The following is a 20,049-nucleotide window of genomic DNA, read 5'->3' on the forward strand; positions in this document are numbered from 1 at the left end:
CCATGGATAAAGGTAGGGGGGGTTTAGATAGGGCCGGGGGGGTGGGTTAGGGAGGGGAAGTTGAGGGGAAGGTGAGGGGAGGGCGAAAGAAAGTTCCCTCCGAGGCCGCTCCGATTTCGGAGCAACCTCGGAGGGAACGGAGGCAGGCTGTGCGGCTCTGCGCGCGCAGGCTGCCCAAAATCGGCAGCCTTGTGCGCACCGATCCCGGATTTTATAAGCTACGCGCGTATCTTATAAAATCCAGCGTACTTTTGTTTGCGCCTGGTGCGCGAACAAAAGTACGCGATCGCGCTATTTTTTAAAATCTACCCCTTAGAGTCTAGAAAACCCTCCACGAGGAAAAATTACAATTACAAATGGAAACGTTATTCCACTTGGTGCATGTCCAATCATATATCACCACTGGACTGCCCACCTGAGCTATTGATGGATTATTTACATACACTATATGCAGATGGACTAGCCACGTCTTCCATTCGCGTTCATCTTAGCGCCATTGCAGCCTACCATAGACTGTGCAATGAGGTCTCAATTTCTAATCATCCACTCCTCTCTTGCTTCATCAGAGGACTCTCTCATCTAAGACCTCCCATCACAAGACCGGCAGTTCCTTGGCATATCAATCCAGTCTTAGAACAACTCATGCTTCCACCCTTTGAACCTCTAGAGTCAGCATACATGAAATATCTGTCATGGAGGGTGGTATTTCTAGTAGCAGTAACTTCGGCAAGACGAGTCAGTGAATTACAAGCACTGGTCCACTATGAACCGTACTTAGTTTTTCCACCAAAAGGTGGTGCTCAGAACTCATCCCTCTTTCCTTCCGAAAGTAATCTCTCAATTCCATCTAAACCAAAATATTGAATTGCCTATATATTTTCTAAAACCACATAAAAATGAGCGTGAAAAACAACTCAACATGCTGGACTGTAAAAGAGCGCTAGCATACTATAGAGATAGAACAAACTCTCCATCCCGAGCTTCCCAACTGTTTGTATCATTTGATCCTAAGACACCGGGTCTACCGGTAATGAAGCGTACTATATCTAGCTGGATAGTTCAATGTATTCAATTCTGCTATAGCAAACAAAAACTGCTTCTTTCGCCAAAACCTAAGGCTCATCAGGTCCGTGCCCTGACAACTTCGTGGGCACACCTTAGGGACGTACAACCAATAGATATCTGCAAAGCAGCTACATGGTCCTCAATCCATACCTTCATGTCGCATTACTGCCTGGACCAGCAAGCGACCACAGATGCAAAGATAGGACAAGCAATCCTACAATCTGTACCATCCCACTCTAAGTGACTGCCACGATCTCATAGATCACGTTCCATACCATGATACTTCATAACGTGATCAGGAGCTTGGAACTCCCAGGACAGCATGGCTAATTCAGCCCTGCTATCGACGGGAAAAAACAAGTTTGCTTACCGTAAACGTTGTTTCCGTAGATAGCAGGATGAATTAGCCATGCTGACTCCCCCTCCTCCCTGGCAGCCACAGTCTTCGCCTTTACCAACTTCAGCTTAATCACAGACTGAGGAGAATCTGTTACTTCCTGCGCGGGAACACACGCGCAGGGAACAAAAAGACTAACCTCTGCTTAACAAGCTCCACCTCCCGGACCTGATTGGCAGATCCCAGGACAGCATGGCTAATTCATTCTGCTATCTACGGAAACAATGTTTACGGTAAGCAAACTTGTTTGTATCAATGGTTCATGTAACTCCTATGGAACATCTTTACATGAGAAGAACCCAGTGGACCTTAAAGATCTCAATGGCTCCAGGCCACTCAAGATCTACAGGACAGTATCTGGACCACCCATCTGCTCAGGGCCTCTCTGACCTGAGGCAGAACAATTTCAATTTGGTCAGGGAAATCCCTTTCCAAATTGTCCTTACAACAGATGCATCCAACCTGGATTGAGGAGCTCATGTAGATGGACTCTGCACCCAGGGCTCTTGGTTGGCTCGGAAAAGGTTGCATCTAATCAACTTCCTGAAGCTCCAGGCGATTTGGTACTCTATGGTTTTCAGAGGGACTGTCTAACAAAGTTGATCAGATGGACAGTCAAGTGGTGATGTATTACCTCAACAGTCAGGGAGATACTGGTTCATATCTTCTGTGTTAAAATGCTTGTCCAGTTGTGGGGCTGGGCCATCTCTCAGGAAATGGGTTCTCAGAGTCACTTACCTGGCCAATGTGAGAATGGGTTAGCAGACACCTGTCAATTCTTGCAGCCATACAACTGGTCCCTGAATCAAGGCATGGTGAACCAGATCTTCTGCCGCTGTGGAGCTTCAGTCGTGTATCTGTTTGCATCTCCTTAGAATAGGAAGGTCCTTCTCTTCTGCTCGAGACAAGAGGGCACATGGCAAACTAGCCTCAGATGTTTTTGCTTTGGATGGGGCAAGGGTCTTCTGTATGTTTATCCTCTGATTCCGCTAGCAGCGAAGGCTTTGTTGAAGCTCAAAGAATACAGGGGGGGGGGACTATGATCTTCATTGCCCCCTTTTTGGTTGTGACAGGGATGGCTCTCATCATTCAAGATCAAGGCAGTTGTGCCAGCCCAACCTCAAGCCCCTGTCACTCACTGCTTGAAAGTTGAGTGATTCTTCAACCCTGTGTACTGTCTCTCCTTTTGGCTTCAAGGAAGGATTCCACTAGAAATTCTTATAGACTGAAGTGGAGAAGGTGTGTGGTGTGAGCAAAAGGCCGTAGATCCTTTCTTCTGCTCTACACAAAAACAGCTTGATTACTTTCTATATTTTTCTGAAGCTAGTTTCAAGACCATCTCAGTGCGATTGGCAGCTATCATCACCATATAGAAGATAAGCCCATCTTCGTATAGCCTTTATTTGTATGTTCTTCATGCAGGGTCTGCTTCATTTGAAGCCTCTCATCAGACATCCTGTTGTGTCCTGGGACCTCAATATGATTTTGTCCTATCTGATGAAAGCTCCTTTTGAACCACTGCATTCTTGTGGCCTAAAGTACCTGACCTGGAAGGTATTTTTGGTAGCGGTCACGTTGATACTCCGGGTCAGTAAGTGTCAGGCTCTAGTAACTTATCCACCTTATACCAATTTTGTCCGTGATAGGGTGGTCTTGCACACGCATCCTAAGATAGTGTCTGAAGTCTATCTTAACCAGTCAATTGTCCTTCCAACATTTTTTTCCCAGGCCCCCATGTCCACCAAGGTGAACAAATGCTGCACAGTTTGGACTACAAGAGAGCCTTGGCAGCCTATCTGGAGCAGACTGAAGTCCATTGAAAGTTTACCCAAATTTGTTTCTTTTGTCGCAGACAAACTGGGGACTGCCATTGCCAAACAGACTCTCTCTAATTGGCTAGAAGATTGCATCTCCTGTTATGCCTAGGTGGGATTGAATCTTGTAGGTTATGTCAAGGCCCCTTTGTTTTTGTTCCAGGCTTCTCCTTCTACCCCAAACAAATAGGTTTCAAATAAAATACAAAACAGGCTTGTTGCCAACAAAAACATTGTTCTTGTGCCCACTGGCATTGGTTTTATACCCCTTTTTTTGTTAGGGGGCAGCTTGTAGTTAGTGATGACCCATGTGTGAAGGCTGCCATCCTGCTTGTCCTCTAAGAAAGCAGAGTTGCTTACCTGTAACAGGTGTTCTCCAAAGACAGCAGGATGTCAGTCCTCATGAAACCCACCCATTTCCCCATGGAGTTGATTTCTCTAACATTTTTCATTCTTTGCTAAAAAGAGACTTAAGGAGCCCCATGTGAATGCATGGTATAATGGCATACTATGAGCATGCCCAATGAGGCTCAAAGTTCTAGAAACTTTGACATGGTTTTCTGTGTCGGAGGCTTCCTCGGATGATGTCACCTACATGTGAGGATGACCTTTTGCTGTCCTTGGAGAACACCTGTTATATAGGTAAGCAATTCTGCTTAATTCTTACAGATAATATTGTTATGCCTTGGCTCCTGTCTTTACTTAGCTCCAGTAGAATTGTGCTGGTGGTGGTGATATGTTTATGAATAAAATAGCAATGTGGTAAGAGATCTACAGTCTGATTATACATGAAGGAGACAGCTTCTCTGTAGAATTCCACAAGCAAGTTCCTGCTTCTTGGAGCTGGAAGATTCAGAAATTTGATTTACATTTTGTTACTTTGTGTTCCTTATCTAATGTCTTTACCAACCACTAACTTGACAAAAAAAAAAATTCAGTTTAACATTTTATGTGGCTAAAACAAGCCTAGTGAACAGCTATTGCTGGGTTGCAGACCCCTTCCGGGGAAAAGTCCATTTTTTGAGGAAAATAAAAATCTAGTATGCCTCCATGATATTTGTGCTTATCGATAGTGCCACCTATTGCCCAAAGAATGCCACTTCAGAGAGCCGCACATCTGCATTTACAATGGGTGCTCATCTTAGCGCATTGAAAACAATGAATAAAATTGATACTTAATGCAAGGATAGGCTGAGGTGACTTGTAGAGCACTGAGCGTTATGGTACAAAATGGCAATGAAACAAACTAACTATATTCTGTGAAAAGAAATAAGGCCCACATACCCAGAATATCACATTCATGTATTGCTCTGGCCTTTAAACTTACCAATTATGACTGTTTCTTTGCTTCTCTGTAAAGCAATTCACCACATTTTTTGCACTAGATAATTAGAAATGAGAATGGTCAGTCATAGAAGCTTTCCGGTTTTGACTGTGCATGGAAGATGTTGGGATATTAGTGCTCCCTCTTTGTTTTCATTTTTGTCCCAGAGGCAGACCAACTCTGCTGTGCACCTTCATACTTATGCCAGCTTGTAGCCCAGGTTCTCTTCTTACTCGAACTATCTGTGGAGTGAGAACTCTTCACAAATACCGTTAAATCTGCCTCCTAAAAAGTTGAGAGCTGGATTGCAGCAACAGTGGGTGGTGCCAAGTCCTATAGCGCATTATGGGCCGGGACCTTCATTTTCAGTTTTCTTTTCCCAGGAATTTCAGTTTTTGTTAAAATGAACAAAATTAGAACATCAGTGGAAAAAGTATAATTTTTTTTCCACTGATTCTGTCCCATTTTTATTTGTTATAATAAACACTTTATAAATTCTCAGGAAAAATAGTACCCTAATTATGGGTACTGTGATTTATTTGATTTGGATCATTGACTTGTAGATACAATTGGAATTTTCTATCCTAAGCAATTTGTTCTGGCCTATGGGAACCATATTACTGTCCTAGAGTGCTTTTATCTACAATTAGTACCCACTTAAGATGTGTTCTCAATTTATTTACCTTTGAATGATAAATAACCTTAGCAAGATTTTAGCCTGTGACCCATAGATTTGCACAGAGGTGTGGCTAGATAACTTTATTTTTTTTTACTAGCAATTTCCTCCTTCCTTCTCCTGAGATCTAGCTCAATTGAAACAACTGCTACTGAGGCAGCTGCACCATGAGATTTCACAACTGGGGTATTTTCACTCATTTTTAATTCCCCTTTTGTATCTAGCTCATCCATTGCTACCGCAGTCTTTTGGTCAGTAGCCACAGACCACTGCTCCTTCTGGAAGCTGATATGTGTGCATGCTAAGTCTGATCATTAGGTGGCACTATTGTATGGTGACTGGGATTCCGCTCTTCCCCTGGGGCTGTGAATACTCTCTCTGCAACATCTACAGCCCTGTCTGACTTAGCAATCAAACATTGCTAGATGCATTTGAATGGAGAGTGGTCTATACAGATGTATATCCAATGTTTATGTTCAGTTCTAGAATGTTAAAAACCTTGTAGTGAGATAAGTAAGAATAGTAATGTGTGGTGTATCATCTACTTATGGCTTCTGTTGGGTGGTTTCTGCAGTCCAGAGTCAGTGGAAGCAAGTCCAGCTGTTAGTGAGAAGACCGTCTACCCTAGTCACAGCTATGGGAGTATGCAAAGTCATGGCTATCGAGGGTTGCCGTATGCAGTGAGTATTCTGCTTTCCTTGCAGATTCATGCAGTTTACTAGTGCTAAATCCAGGTGCTCACACACAGTGTGAGTGTATTCCTTGTGAACTGTCATAATGTGAATCCCCACCTCAATGAGGCATGCTTAGCACATTTGGGCAGGTTCCACCTTCATTCTTTTTCCTGCAGCATACAGGCATATTTGACCCAACAGTTACTCCTACATGACAGGCTTCAGGCTAAACTGATAGTACTGATATTTTGAAACTGGGAGAATCTTGTGTAATCTATAAACTTACATGATCCTTGCTGCTTTAACTATATCTTTAGAATAACTATGTTTTATCTGTATTAGAATTCCGCTACATTATAACACTTCGTGTTTGGTGGCACCGTTGGAAGATTGTTAGAAGCCATTTCTCTATAGCAGCTCTCTGTCTGTGTTGTCAGTGCATGTTTCGCTTGAAAGGATTAGATAATCTTGCAGAAAATCAATGTATAGTATGGGTCATGCTGTTGGCTGCAGAGAAAGTTACATCAAATAATTTCTGATGGAAGCATGTTGCCCTCTCAACGAGTCCTTTGTGTTTCCAGGATCATAACTATGGAGCTCCGCCCCCACCAACACCTCCTGCCTCCCCACCAGTGCAGGCCATTATACCCCGGGCAGAGCTGAATGGTTTGCATTCACAGGATGAGGAGAACTCTGGAGACAGTGACAGTTCTTCAGAAGGTGAATCCATTCCTTCCTGGTGTCACTGCAGCCTGCCCCAAGATGGCTTCCTCCTCAAATGTGAGAAGTGCAGGTGGGTCCCTATCTTAGAAAAACCTACAAGACCAACTTGAACACTAGATTTATTCTTTCATTAATCGATGGGGGTGGGAATGGAGGATTTCAAGTCTATGTAGTAATTTTGTTGGCATTATCAATTTGGCTAGTAAGGAAAAGCAAAGTGAATTCAATATTTTCTAGATGGTTCCTTTACCTGGGATTTCCATTGTAGGATGGCCATTACAGAGACAGAGGTGTTCATTTTCCCCTTTTACCCACCCCATCACCTGCAACAGACTTGATGGGTTAAAATCCTTTTTACGGGGATGAGCGGCATTAGCACAGTATTACTGACTGAGGATTCCCTTACTTTTCATTCTGTGATATTTATTTATAATGGCATTTCAGTGATTTTTCTCTTACCAGCAGAATGCTGACTCTAGTTATCCTTTCACTGCCCCATCCACCACCCTGCAATCTCAAGCAAGTCCCTTAACACCTTATACTTGCTTGATGTGCAAGCTGTCTTGTGAGTTTGTGAGGTCTCTTATCAGTGCTGTGTATACCGATAGTGGGCAAGTAAATAAAGCTTTAAAAGCCCCCTAGAAGGCAATTATTATGGTAATGTGAGAGGAGTAATTTCTTTTTCCTAGCATGTAGCTAGATGGATTCAGGACCAATGGGTATTGTGCTCTTCTGCAAGCAGATGGGAGACAGAGTCAGATTTCAAAGCTGACGTCACTTTAGATATACCCCTGCAGTAACCTCAGCTCTTCAGTATCTCTCAGTCTCCTAGCAGATGTAGACACTATCCCACACACTAGAATAGTGTTAAGAATTACAGCAAAGAAGAAACAAAGTTACCTTAAGGAAGATTGAGCCCCGCTCTCCTGCGGTGATACCTAAGGGTCCCTCCCCCAGTCGAGAATTCCTGAGATTGATCTCGGATATCCCTCAGAGGGTGTGCCTTGGTCCAGTAGCTGGTTCCCGGCGTGGACTTAGCCCCCCAATGTGGCTGAAAGGCAGCGGGTGCAGAAACGAGCGCGGCAGTGAAGGTAATTCCCTCTCCCCCTACAGCTAGAGACCGGCACAGGATCGGTAAGCGCCGAGACCAGTTAAGGAAAAATCTTTAAATTCAGGTCTCTGGTCTCCACAGGTTGGATTGCCGTACCGAATCCGTCCCGGCGAGTTTAGAAGGGAGCACCGATCGGGTTGAGCAGCCTTGGTTAGGCTAGGCCCCGATCCAGTGCAAGGGCCCACACACGTGGAGACCCTCGGGGGGCGCCATTTTACGTGTGGGGGTCGTCGGCGCCATCTTCCCTTCTCACCAGTGGTATGTGCGGGGCAGGCCAGGCGGCCGATGTGCCCAACTTGCGTGCGTCCAGTATAGATGCGCACACAGCGGCTCGCACAACTGAGTGCACAGCCGCTTGCACAACTGTATGCATGCAAACACATAGAAACAATGGCACCGGTGCCCAAGAAGGCCAGAAGGCACTCTGTTTACACAGCCTGCCCCATAAGAGCCACGCAGCCTGAATTGGAGTCCTGCCTGTGTCAACATTGTGATGAAGCCCATGGGAAACCAAAGCCTGGTCCCTTACTGTCGGGAGATGGTTCCGGAACTACTGAAGATAGCTCTCCGGATCTTTGCATCTCCGAGATGGCTTCCCCACAGGAGGGACGCCTCTGGGGCCCCTACTCCGACTTCCCCTGGGATTAACATGGACCCAGGGACCTTCTCCTGGTTGGAATTTTTCCAAGGATTGCAAGCCTTCATTCAGGCGCAATCAGCCCCAGCTGTGCCCCAGGCTCAACCCCTGCTGGAAGCACAAGATCCTCTCAGCCCTGCTCGGATGCCTCGAGACATGCCTCGCCTAACCATGAACTTCCCTCACAGGGACCCAGACACCTCCGATGATGAGTGACTCCCTGGAAGAAGAAGGAGAAATCCCTCCAGGAATGGAACTATACTGAATCATGCTTCTCTTCTTCCACAAGGACGAATTACCAGCCCTTGTTTCCCAGACTCTGAAGACGCTGGGTATTCCAGGCACGGACCCTATGGCGGAACCAAAGAAGAACCCCATCTTGGTATCCCTTCATAAGGCCTCATGCTACTTTCCAATGATGGAAGCTATCCAGGAACTGATTGACCTGGAATGAGATGCCCCGGAGGCTAGCTTCAAAGGGGTCAGGCCTTGGAAGCCCTATACCCTCTAGAAACAGCGACCAAGGAACGCCTGCGTTTCCCAAAAGTGGACACTATGGTTTGTGCCGTCTCGAAGCGAAAGATTCCCGTTGAGGGAGGAGCTGCATTGAAGGACACTCAAGACAGACTATTGGAATCCATCCTTAAGCAGGCCTTCGACACAACAACAATGACACTGCAGATTGCTTTCTGCTGCGCACTGGTGGCACGTTCCTGCTTGCTCCTCTCGAGAGAGGCAAAAAACTCCGGAACGTATACTGGTGAGACGATGGAACCTATAGCAGCCTTCCTCGTGGACGCAAGCTCAGACCTGGTACGCATCTCAGCCAGGGGCATTGCCTCAGTAGTGGCAGCCAGAAGACAACTATGGCTATGGAATTGGTCTGCGGACGCGACATCTAAAGCGAATCTCACAAGAATGCCTTTTAAAGGATCTCTCTTGTTCGGAAGCAAATTGGAGAAGTTAGCCAGCAAATGGGGTGAATCCCCAGTGCCTCAGCTACAGGAAGATAGGAGTAAAAGATCTCAGCGTCCCTCCCCCAGAAGAACCAAGGGCAGAGGATCGCAGCGCTTTATATCCTAAAGGAACTCACAGTTCCAGGCACGTCGTCCCTCCGGAAGGTCCCCAGCCCTTTCAGAGCAGGCAGGCCAGGGGGCAGGCTCCAGCTATGCGCCACAATGCGAATGGGCCGACCCATCCACAGGAAGAGGATATAGTGGGTTGACTTGCCCTCTTCTACCAAAGATGGGTCGAGATAACTTCGGACAAATGGGTTCTAAACATCATTCGAGAAGGTTACTCTCTAGAGTTCCGCAGCATTCCTCGAGACAAATTTATGATGCCACTCCCATTCCAAGAGACTGGCAGTAGAAACCACTCTTAACAAGACTACTGTCTGAAGGCAATAACTCCAGTTCCCACACCCCAACAAAATACGGGGCGCTATTCCATCTATTTTATCGTTCCCAAGAAGGAAGGATCTTTCTGGCCCATCTTGGACCTCAAGAATGTCAACCGTCATCTACAGGTTCTACACTTCCGCATGGAAACTTCTTGCTCCGTAATAATGGCAGTACAACCGGGAGAGTTTCTAACCTCCCTGGACCTTTCTGAAGCTTACCTTCACATCCCAATCTATCAGGATCACCAGCTCTTCCTGCGCTTTGCGATACTGGGTCACCATTACCAGTTCCGAGCACTACCCTTCGGCCTAGCAACCACACCCAGAACCTTCACCAAAATCATGGTGGTCGTTGCGGCAACACTGAGGAAGGAAGGGATCTTAATACACCCTTACCTGGACGATTGGCTAATCAGGGCAAAGTCTTTGGAAGAGAGCTGGAAATTGACCAGCAGAGTCAAGAGCCTACTGCAGGAACTCGGTTGGGTCTTGAACACAGGCAAGAGCAGTCTGCAGCCCCCTCAATCGCTAGAGTACCTGGGAGCCTGTTTCGACACCAAACAGAACAAAGTCTTCCTCCCTCCCCTGAGGAGAAGGAAACTGATGGAACAATTACGACGATTAATGACCAATGCACGCCCCAAGGTATGGGACTATCTTCAAGTCCTCGGCCTCATGGCATCAACCCTGGAAGTTGTCCCTTGAGCAAGGGCCCATATGCGACCACTTCAGCGCTCCTTATTGTCACGATGGAACCCACTGTCCCAGGACTACTCAATTCGTCTCCAACTACCAGCAGAGGTACATTCTCAGCTCCAGTGGTGGCTACAGGAAGACCACCTAAGCAGAGAAGTAAACCTATCCCCACCGAACTGGATCTTGCTCACCACAGATGTGAGCCTGTGAGGGTGGGGAGCCCACTGTCAGGAACTGACGGCCCAGGGACAATGGAACAAGGAAGAGGCGGAATGGAACATAAACCACCTGGAAGCTCGAGCAGTCAGACTAGCGTGCCTGCATTTCAGCCACAGACTCCGAGGCAAAGCAATTTGAGTAATATCGGACAACGCAACAACGATTGCTTACATCAACCGCCAGGGAGGAACCAAGAGCCAGCAGGTGTCTCTGGAGATAGACGTCTCATGGCATGGGTGGAGATAAACCTACAAGGGATCTCAGCCTCACACATCACAGGAAAAGACAACGTCTCAGCAGACTTCCTCAGCAGAGAGAGCCTGGACCCGAGGGAATGGACGCTGTCAACCACAGCCTTCCAACTGATAGTAAATCGCTGGGGTCTCCCAGCTATGGACCTACTGGCCACCCGTCTCAGTGCCCAAGTCCCTAGGTTCTTCAGCCGCAGACGAGAGCTGCAATCCCAAGGAATCGACGCTCTCATCTAAACTTGGCCAGAGGAAGACTTACTGTACGCCTTCCCCCCCATGGACACTACTGGGCAGGGTCATCCGCAAGATAGAACATCACAGGGGACTAGTTCGAGTGGCCCCGGATTGGCCAAGACTACCATGGTACGCAGACATGCAGAGACTCCTTGCGGGGAACCCTCTGTGCCTACCTCCACACAGATACCTTCTCCAGCAGGGCTCGATTCTCCACGAAGATCCGTCTCTATTCTCTTACGGTCTGGCCCTTGAGAGGACTCGCCTGAAGAAACGCGGTTACTCAAATGCCGTGATTGACGAAATGCTCCGAGCATGCAAGTTCTCCACATCCCTGTCATACATACGGATCTGGAGAGTATTCGAAGCCTGGTGTGAGGACCGTGGGATTCTCCCGCGGACAGCCAAAATTCCCATGATTCTGGAATTTCTACAGGACTATATGAAGAAGGGGTTGTCAGTCTACCCTCAAGGTCCAAGTAGCCACACTGACCTGCTTCAGAGCAGAAGTGGACGGTATCCGGCTATCAACCCATCCGGACTTGTCCCGCTTCCTGAAAGGAGTCAAACAACTCCGACCACTCCTAAAGTGGCCGGTGCCTTTATAGAATCTCAATCTAGTATTAGACTTCCTAGCTGGGGCTTCCTTCAAACCAATACGCAATCTGTCACTACTCCTCTTAACATTGAAGACTGCATTCCTGGTGGCAATATGTTCAGCTCATCTCATCTCTGAACTACAGGCTCTATCCTGTCTGGAACCTTTCCTCAGGTTCACACCTGGAACCATACAACTGCGCACTGTCCCCTCCTTCCTTCCGAAAGTGGTTTCTGAGTTTCACTTGAACCAAACCATCTTGCTACCAGCTCCGGATGAACATAAGGACTCAGAAGACTCACGCCTTCCTCGCCACCTGAATGTGGGCAGACTCCTGGTGTGAATCCTGGAAAGATCGGAACCGGTGCGCAAAATGGATCGCTTATTCGTTCTTCACAGTGGGAAGAAACAAGGAGAAGCAGCCTCGTGAGTGACCATAGCCCGCTGGATCAAAGAAATAATCAAGGCAGCCTACATAAGAGGCAGGAAAGCCCTTACCTCTACAGGTTAAGGCTCATTCTACGAGGGCCCAGGCAGTCTCCTGGGCAGAAACCAAGCTGCTGTCGCCCGCCGAGATCTGTCGGGCGGCGATGTGGTCCTCCATACACACCTTCTCCAGGTTCTACCGCCTGGATGTTCAGGCCCGGGAAGACGCAGCCTTCGCAAGGGCAGTATTAAGTGGGTCACTGGCAGCCTCCTGTCCTGTCCGGGAGTAGCTTTTGTACATCCCATCGGTCCTGAGTCCATCTGGCTACACGCTAGGAAATGGAGAAATTACTTACCTGATAATTTCGTTTTCCTTAGTGTAGACAGATCGACTCAGCATTCTGCCCACGGCTGCCCTGTAAAAGGAGAACCTCGGATAACAAACCTCGAGACTAAGCAAATACGGGTAAGCCACATCCTACCCCTAGTTCAGGACACCTACAGTTTGTCCGGTGTCTGCGTTAATTGGTTGAGTTCACTGACGGTCTCCAGTTTGGAAATTAGTTGAACCAGTTCAAGTTTTAATCAAGTTTAATCAAGTTATTTAAGCAAAGATATCCACAATGGCTTTTCGAAGAGAATACTGAAGTGCTGAGGTTACTACAGGGGTATATCTAGAGTGACGTAGCTTTTAAATCTGTGTCCATCTCCCATCTGCTAGCAGAAGAGCACAATATCCATTGGTCCTGAGTCCATCTGTCTACACTAAGGAAAATGAAATTATCAGGTAAGTAATTTCTCCATTGTTTTGCCATTTCCAGCTGGGAATTACATCTTTGTGTGTTAACTTGCAGGGGTGTGAACAGGGGAAAAGTGATCAGACTTCAGCGCAGAAAACAGGACAATGTCTCTGGTAAGAAAGATCTCCTGTGCTCAGCTCTGCACTGTTCTTTCCATCACGTCACTTCTTTCCTAGTGGTGTTGTGCAGTTCTTTTCTTCGTATACAGAGTTTCAGTATTTCAGGCTTTAGCATCAGGGTTAGACTTTTCTGCAGGAAGGAGCACTGGTTCTAAGGTCAGAGCTAGCGTGGGTGCTGCGACCAGCTCTGATGCAGTGATTGCACCTTCGTAGCACCTTCCACTTTTAACCTGATGCTCTCTTTTCTGTATACAGAGTACAGACACCTTAGAGGTGCTCCGCTGGGACCAGGTTACTCCCAAGACCTCATGCCAGATGTTGTATTTTGAGGAATGGCCATTGGAATGTTTCCTCTCTAGGCTTGAAGGTTTTGCTGCAATTTTCTCTTCCCTGTTGAGTTGGGGATGTGGGGGAGGTGGTGTGAAGCTTCCTAACATAGTTTTGCCTGAGTAAATTGCTCTGTCCACCCCCATTCTCCTTTCCCTTTCCTCTAATTATTGAAGCACAAAATGTATTAGTAAATCCTGAGTCCCAGCACTGCAGAGTTACCAGAAAGACAGGGGAGGCATGGGGTGTACTTGATGTCTTTGGGAGGGAGTGGCTACAGTAACTGCTGATATTGGGGAGTTTTTAAGATACAGGACTGGGGCAAAAAAATTGAACAAAACTGGCTACCTTTGGACTGCATAGTGCTTGGGTAAATACAGAATCCAGCCTCTCCCTCCCCGCAGCAGGTGGGGAAAGCAGTGCGACTGAGAGCTGGGATGAAGAACTCTCCCCATCCACAGTGCTATACACCGCAACTCAGCATACACCCACGAGCATCACCCTCACCGTCAACAGGGTCAGGAGAACTAAACCCAAAAAGAGGAAGAAGAGTACTGAGAAGACTCGCACTGCGCCAAAGGCCAAGAAGATCAAGGTGTGTAGCAGAGAGCCTAGAAACCATACAGAGGCTCAAGTTACATGCTCAGCAGATTGAGTTTGGTACAAGAAATCTTTAGACTGAGATCTGTTGTACTGCTTCCATTCCTGGAAGGTTCAGACTGATCAGTGTACTGTCTCTTTCCTTTGTAACTGCAGTGCTGTCCTCCTTTTTTTTTTTCCCCCTGTTCCTTTAATTTCTCCTGCTTGTTCTCATTCTCTAACCCTCCGCTCTCCTCCGAGTCTCCTAGGGCAAGCAGTATGGTAGTCCTAACACATGGGTGACATCATCCGATGGAGCCCGGCACAGAAAGTTTCTAGAACTTTGACTAGGCACACTGAACATGCCCAGCATGCCCTAATCTATGAGACTACACAGGATCCCTCTTCAGTCTTTTTTTTCCCCGCTGAGCTTTTGCATCGCGGTTTATGAGCTCGTGTTCTTTAGCTAAAAAAAAGTTTTGGTGGAAAACGTTGCACCAATTCATTGATGTCTTTTCGCAGTTTTCTTGATTCAGGTCCCTCTTCGGTTCCCCTCTCTTCCCAGTCAGGTTTTTGCCGGATCGGTAAGTTTCTTTTTGCTTCGCTGCCCTGTGGCGGCAGTGCCTCTGTGCCCGCTGGTGTCAGTAACCTGCTGCCTCCATGTTGTTTTTTTTGCCCACTTAGTTTGTGTCATTAAGGCCATGTTGGATTTTCACCTATGCCTCCAGTGCCTGAGAACTATGTCCATCACGGACCCACATGATGTGTGCATCCTCTGCCTGGGGGCATCGCACAACGTTTGGGGGTGACGCTCGTGTGACCAAATGACCCCGAAGGGACATCTAGCTTACCTCAATAAGATGGAGAAGCTCTTTGGGGCGAGCAAGTCTGAGCCATCGGTATCTGTGGCATCAACACTAAAGGACCGAGGAGTTGTACCAATGGACACCAAGCCCTCAACACTGACGGGGCCCTCTATTCCACTCTCCTCCTCCAGGTCGAGGATATCTGGTTCATTGGCATTGACCTCAGAATCGAGAAAGACAGGGCCGAGCACCGAGGGAAGCCAACGAAGCATCGGCATTGGTCTCCTTCGATGCATGGTGCCAGACTTGGGTTGGTGCCGGCGCTTGTTGTGATGCCCTCGAAGTGACACAGTGGCGAGGAATGCCTCTCCTCCATCTATGCTGGGGGTCCACAACTGTCTCCATGGTCCAAGTGTCAGTCACCGATCCACCTCAAGGCTCCAAGGAAGATTTGGCTCCTCGTATCTCCAAGTACATTTTGGCATTGGCAACCTTTGAGGAAGAGTTAGATCTTTGAGCCAGTGGCACAGAAGGTATCTGTCCCCAGGCTGTCCCTGCTGGAACCACTGCTAGAGTGCCTCAATGTGCTTATCAGTGGTCTTGCCAATCCGAAGCTTCTCCTGACTGAATGCGGTGGTTATCGCCGGTTCCTCCAAGGAAGAGGCCTTGTCTGTGCTGACGGTGCTACTGTGGCCTGCAGCCCCCGTCCAGCTTTGCCGGGGTCAGCATCGGTGCCACCAGTGCCCATACCCCTGGACGAAGGCCGATCACCTAGGGCCCCATACCTTGTGAATTATAGCAAGGATGGGGCGCTGTTTGATATCTGGGAGGAAGACACTGCGGAGTCCTCCTCGGAGAACTCTGAGGGTCTCCCCTCAGAAACCTCTCCTCCAGAGGAGCAAAGGAGGTCTCCCCCTGAGGACCTGACTTTCGCAGGTTTTGTGCAGGCGATGACGGAGGCCATCCCATTTCAGTTAATGACCGAGGAGGATGCCCGGCACAAGATGCTGGAGATCCTCCAGTTTGAGGAGGCTTCTAAAGAGATTGTGGCGGTTCCAGTTCATGAAATCTTTAAGGAGTTGCTGTTGAAGATTTGGGAGCACGCCCTCATGGTGCCTCCTGTTAACAGGAAGGCGGACAAGGTTTACTTCATCCAGCAGGCTACCGGATTCGAGAAGCGCCATCGTCACGCCAGTCGGTAGTGGTCGCATCTGCTCTCAAGAAGGCCAAGTGCTCTCAGACCAATGCCTCGGCACCCCCGTGACGGGAGTACAGAGCCCTGGATGCCCTTTAGAGGGAAGTTTTTCAGGGAGCTTTGGTCATTGTCCGCATCACCTCCTACCAGCTCTGCATGAGCCTTTACTCTTGCAACCTCTGGAAGCAGGTGCAGGAGGCTGCCGAATGGCTGCCTCAATACCAGCAAGACACCTTTGTCACTGGTGTGTCAGGGCCTGGATTGTGGGAAACACGAGGTGTGCTCCACCTATGATGTTTTTGAGGCGGCAGCGAGAGTCTCTGCAGTGGGAATCAGCGCCTGCAGAATGGCGTGGCTGCGGGCCTCGGATTTCCGAATGGAGGTACAGGAACAACTCACTGACCTGTGCACGGGAGAGAAGAGATAAGGTGAGAGACGCCGTGGCCCAGTTGTGGGATCACCATGAGACCCTCCGGCAACTCTCCGCCAGACCCGCCCTCCTCGGCCAGGAGGTCTGTGAGACACGGGCAGAGGAGATCTTTCTACCACCAGAGGAAGTACTATCCTCCGCTCTCTTGCTCCTGGGCCCAGAGGATGAGCTCTCGCGGCTGTCCAAGGCAACAGCGGGCTCCCAAGCCCCAACTGATGCCCCGGCCAAATCCCGGGATGGGGTTTTGACTGGATCATAGGGAGCATGAGCCAGTCGCTTGTACACGAGACGCTGGACCAAGCTATGGTTCTTAGCTAACTGGTGGCCCACTGTAACATCAGACCAATGGGTTTTCTTCATCATCCACTAGAGGTACCAATTGAACCTAATGGGTGTCCATCCAGATTCCCCTCCGTGCCCGTCTTGGGGGCCGATAGTGCATCAGGAGGTACTACTTCAGGAGCTTTCCGCCCTCTTAATAGCTAGAATGGTTGAGCCTGTCCCACCAGGACAAAGAGCAGGGTTTCTACTCCCGGTACTTCCTGATTCCAAAGAAAACGGGGGGACTCCATCCCATCCTAGACATAAAGGCCTTGAACAGGTTACTCAAAAGAGAAAAGTTCAAGATGGTTTCCCTGAGCACCCTGATTCCCCTCCTGCAAAAAGGGGACTGGCTCCCTTGATTTAAAGGACGCATACACTCATATCGAGATCTTTCCAGGTCACGGAATATCTCAAATTTGTGATGGGAAAACAGCACTTCCAGTACAGAGCGTTGCTGTTTGGGCTATTGTTGGATCCATGTGTCTATGAAGTGTCTGGCCATGGTGGGGGGCGTACCTCCACAGACTGGGAATGTATGATTTCCCTTATCTGGATGATTGGCTGGTCAAGAATGCCTCTCAGGCAGGGGCTGATCAGTCCTTGCGCTTGATCATCCGGTTGCTGGAGTCACTAGGGTTCATCATCAACTACCCGAAGTCTCACCTCAGCCCGTCACCTCAGTTGGACTTTATAGGACCCTCTAGACATGGCTCAGGCCAAGTCCAGGGCAGTCACTCTAGCATCCTTGGTGGCGATGACTCAGCAGAGCCACAGGTTTCAGCTTGCTATGTGTTGAGGCTGTTGGGCCTCATGGCCGCAACTGTCCATGTCATTCCCTTGGCACATTTACATATGCGCAGAGCCCAACGGACCTTAATGTCACAGTAGCCCTAAGCCACACAGGACCTTCGGGATCTTCCACAACACTTCTTCCCTCCAAGACTCTTTATCCTGGTAGCGGTTTCTTTCAGATTTGGAGCAGGGAGTCTCGTTTCAGGCTCCTCCTACTCAAATTGTCCTCACCACAGATGCGTCTACCCTGGGGTGGGGTGCCCATGTAGTGGGGCTCTGAACTCAGGGTCCATGGTCCGCCCAGGAAGCGCAGTGTCAAATCAATTTCCTGGAGCTCCGAGCGATCGAGTACGCTTTATAGGCTTTCAGAGATCGGCTGCTCAACATAATTGTCCTGATCCAAACCAAAAACCAAGAGGTGATGTGTTATGTCAACAAGCAGGGAGGCACGGGATTGTACCTCCTGTGTCAGGAAGCGGTCCAGATCTTGTCCTGGGCCCTGCCTTGTGGGATGGGGCTCAGGGCCATGTATCTAGCCGGAACAGAGAACGTGATAGCGGACTGACTGAGTCATGCCTTCATGAGTGGTCACTGGACCAGGGGGTAGCAAACCGAATCTTCCGCTTCTGGGGACTGCCAGATGTGGACCTGTTTGGGTCCCCCTGCAACAGGAAGGTGATTCATTTCTGTTCCCTGTACATGTCAGAAGGTGAACCAGCCTCGGACGCCTCGCCATTGTCAAGGGTCTTCTGTATGCATATCCTCTGATTCCTCAAGTAATGAAGACTCTCCTGAAGCTTTGACTAGTCCGAGAGATGATGATCCTCATAGCTCCTCATTGGCAGAGACAAGTCTGGTTTCTATTCCTTCGGGAGTTGGCCTTCCAGAAACCGATTAGTCTGGGGACTTCCCCAGATCTTATTATGCAGGATCGTGGCAGACTTCGGCATCCCAACTTCCAGACCCTCGTGTGCTCAGCCTGGATGTTGAGAGGCTGATCCTACAGCCACTTGCTCTCTCTACTGATGTGTCTCAGGTCTTGATGGCTTCTAGACAAGTGCAGGAGGTAAGCATAGAGCACTAGATCCATTCTCCTGCCCCACACAAAAACTGCTTGATTACCTCCTGCACCTGTCAGAGGCTGGCTTAAAAACCAACTCCGTTAGGGTCCATCTCAGTGCAACTGGCCCTTACTGCCATGGTGTAGAGGATAAGCCCATCTCTGTACAACCCATAGTTGTATGCTTTATGTGGGGCTTGCTTCAGTTGAAGCCTTGTCTAAGGCCTCCTGCTGTGTCTTGGGACCTCCAAAATAGTGCTCATGCAGCTGATGAAAGCTCCTTTTGAGCCACTGCGTACCTGACCTGGTGGCAGTTACTTCAGCATGCAGGGTCAGCGAGCTCCATGCCTTAGTGACTTATCCACCTTACACTGTGTTATCACAATAAGATGGTCCTCCGTATGCACCCCAAGTTCCTGCCTAAGGTGGTGGTGTATTTCCATCTTAGTCAGTCGTCCTGCCAATATTCTTTCCCAGGCCTCATTCGCACCAAGGCGAATGAGCCCTACACAGTTTGGATTGCAAGAGAGCCTTAGCCTTCTACCTGGAGAGGACAGAAGTCCATAGACAGTCCATCCAGCTTTTTATTTCTTTTGATAGGAATAGATTGGGAGTTGCCATTGCCAAACAGACATTATCCAGCTGGCTACAAGACTGCATCTCCTATTATGCCCAGATGGGACTGCATCTTGGGGGTCATGTCAAAGCTCATTCTGTCAGAGCCATGGCAACATCTGTGGCCCACTCGCGAGCAGTTCCTGTGGAGGAGATTTGCAAGACTGCAACGTGGAGTTCTCTCCACACATTCACATCTCACTACTGTCTGGATAGGGATGGCCGACGTGACAGCAGGTTCAGCCAGTATGTCCTCCGGAGCCTGTTTGAGGTGTAGAACCCAACGTTTCCTACCTAGGGCCAGTTGTTTGGGTTCAGGCTGTCTCCCCCTCTGTTACCGACAGCGCCATGGATGTTGTGCTCGTTGGTCCCTTTTAGTATTGGGGAGCAGCCTGTAACTAGGGATTCACCCATGTATGAAGACTATCATCCTGCTTGTCTTAGGAGAAAGCAGAGTTGCTTATCTGTAACAGGTGTTCTCCTAGGACAGCGGGATGTTAGTTCTCACGAAACCCACCCGCCCGCCACCCTGCAGAGTTGAGTTTCTCCTTTTGGTTATTTTCTGTATCATAATTCTATGTTACAAGACTGAAAAGGGACCCCGCGTGGATTAGGGTATGCTGGTCATGCTCAGTTGCCTAGTCAAAGTTCTAGAAACTTTGACATAAGTTTACTGTGCCGAGCTCCATTGGATGATGTCACCCATGTGTGAGGACTAACATCCTGCTGTCCTAAAACACCTGTTACAGATAAGC

General features: G+C 48.5%; 1 protein-coding gene across 1 annotated transcript in view; it reads left to right on the forward strand.

Moving 5' to 3' along the window:
* Nucleotides 1-20,049, forward strand: part of SETD5 (SET domain containing 5) — a 238,685-nt gene that overhangs the window by 69,670 nt on the left and 148,966 nt on the right. Inside the window, 4 exon segments of the mRNA XM_029601121.1 lie at nt 5,851-5,956; nt 6,532-6,743; nt 13,102-13,160; nt 13,898-14,088. Of these exon segments, the coding sequence (XP_029456981.1) occupies nt 5,851-5,956; nt 6,532-6,743; nt 13,102-13,160; nt 13,898-14,088 (568 nt within the window).

This window comes from Rhinatrema bivittatum, chromosome 4, assembly GCF_901001135.1.
Source record: "Rhinatrema bivittatum chromosome 4, aRhiBiv1.1, whole genome shotgun sequence".
Lineage (NCBI taxonomy): Eukaryota > Metazoa > Chordata > Amphibia > Gymnophiona > Rhinatrematidae > Rhinatrema > Rhinatrema bivittatum.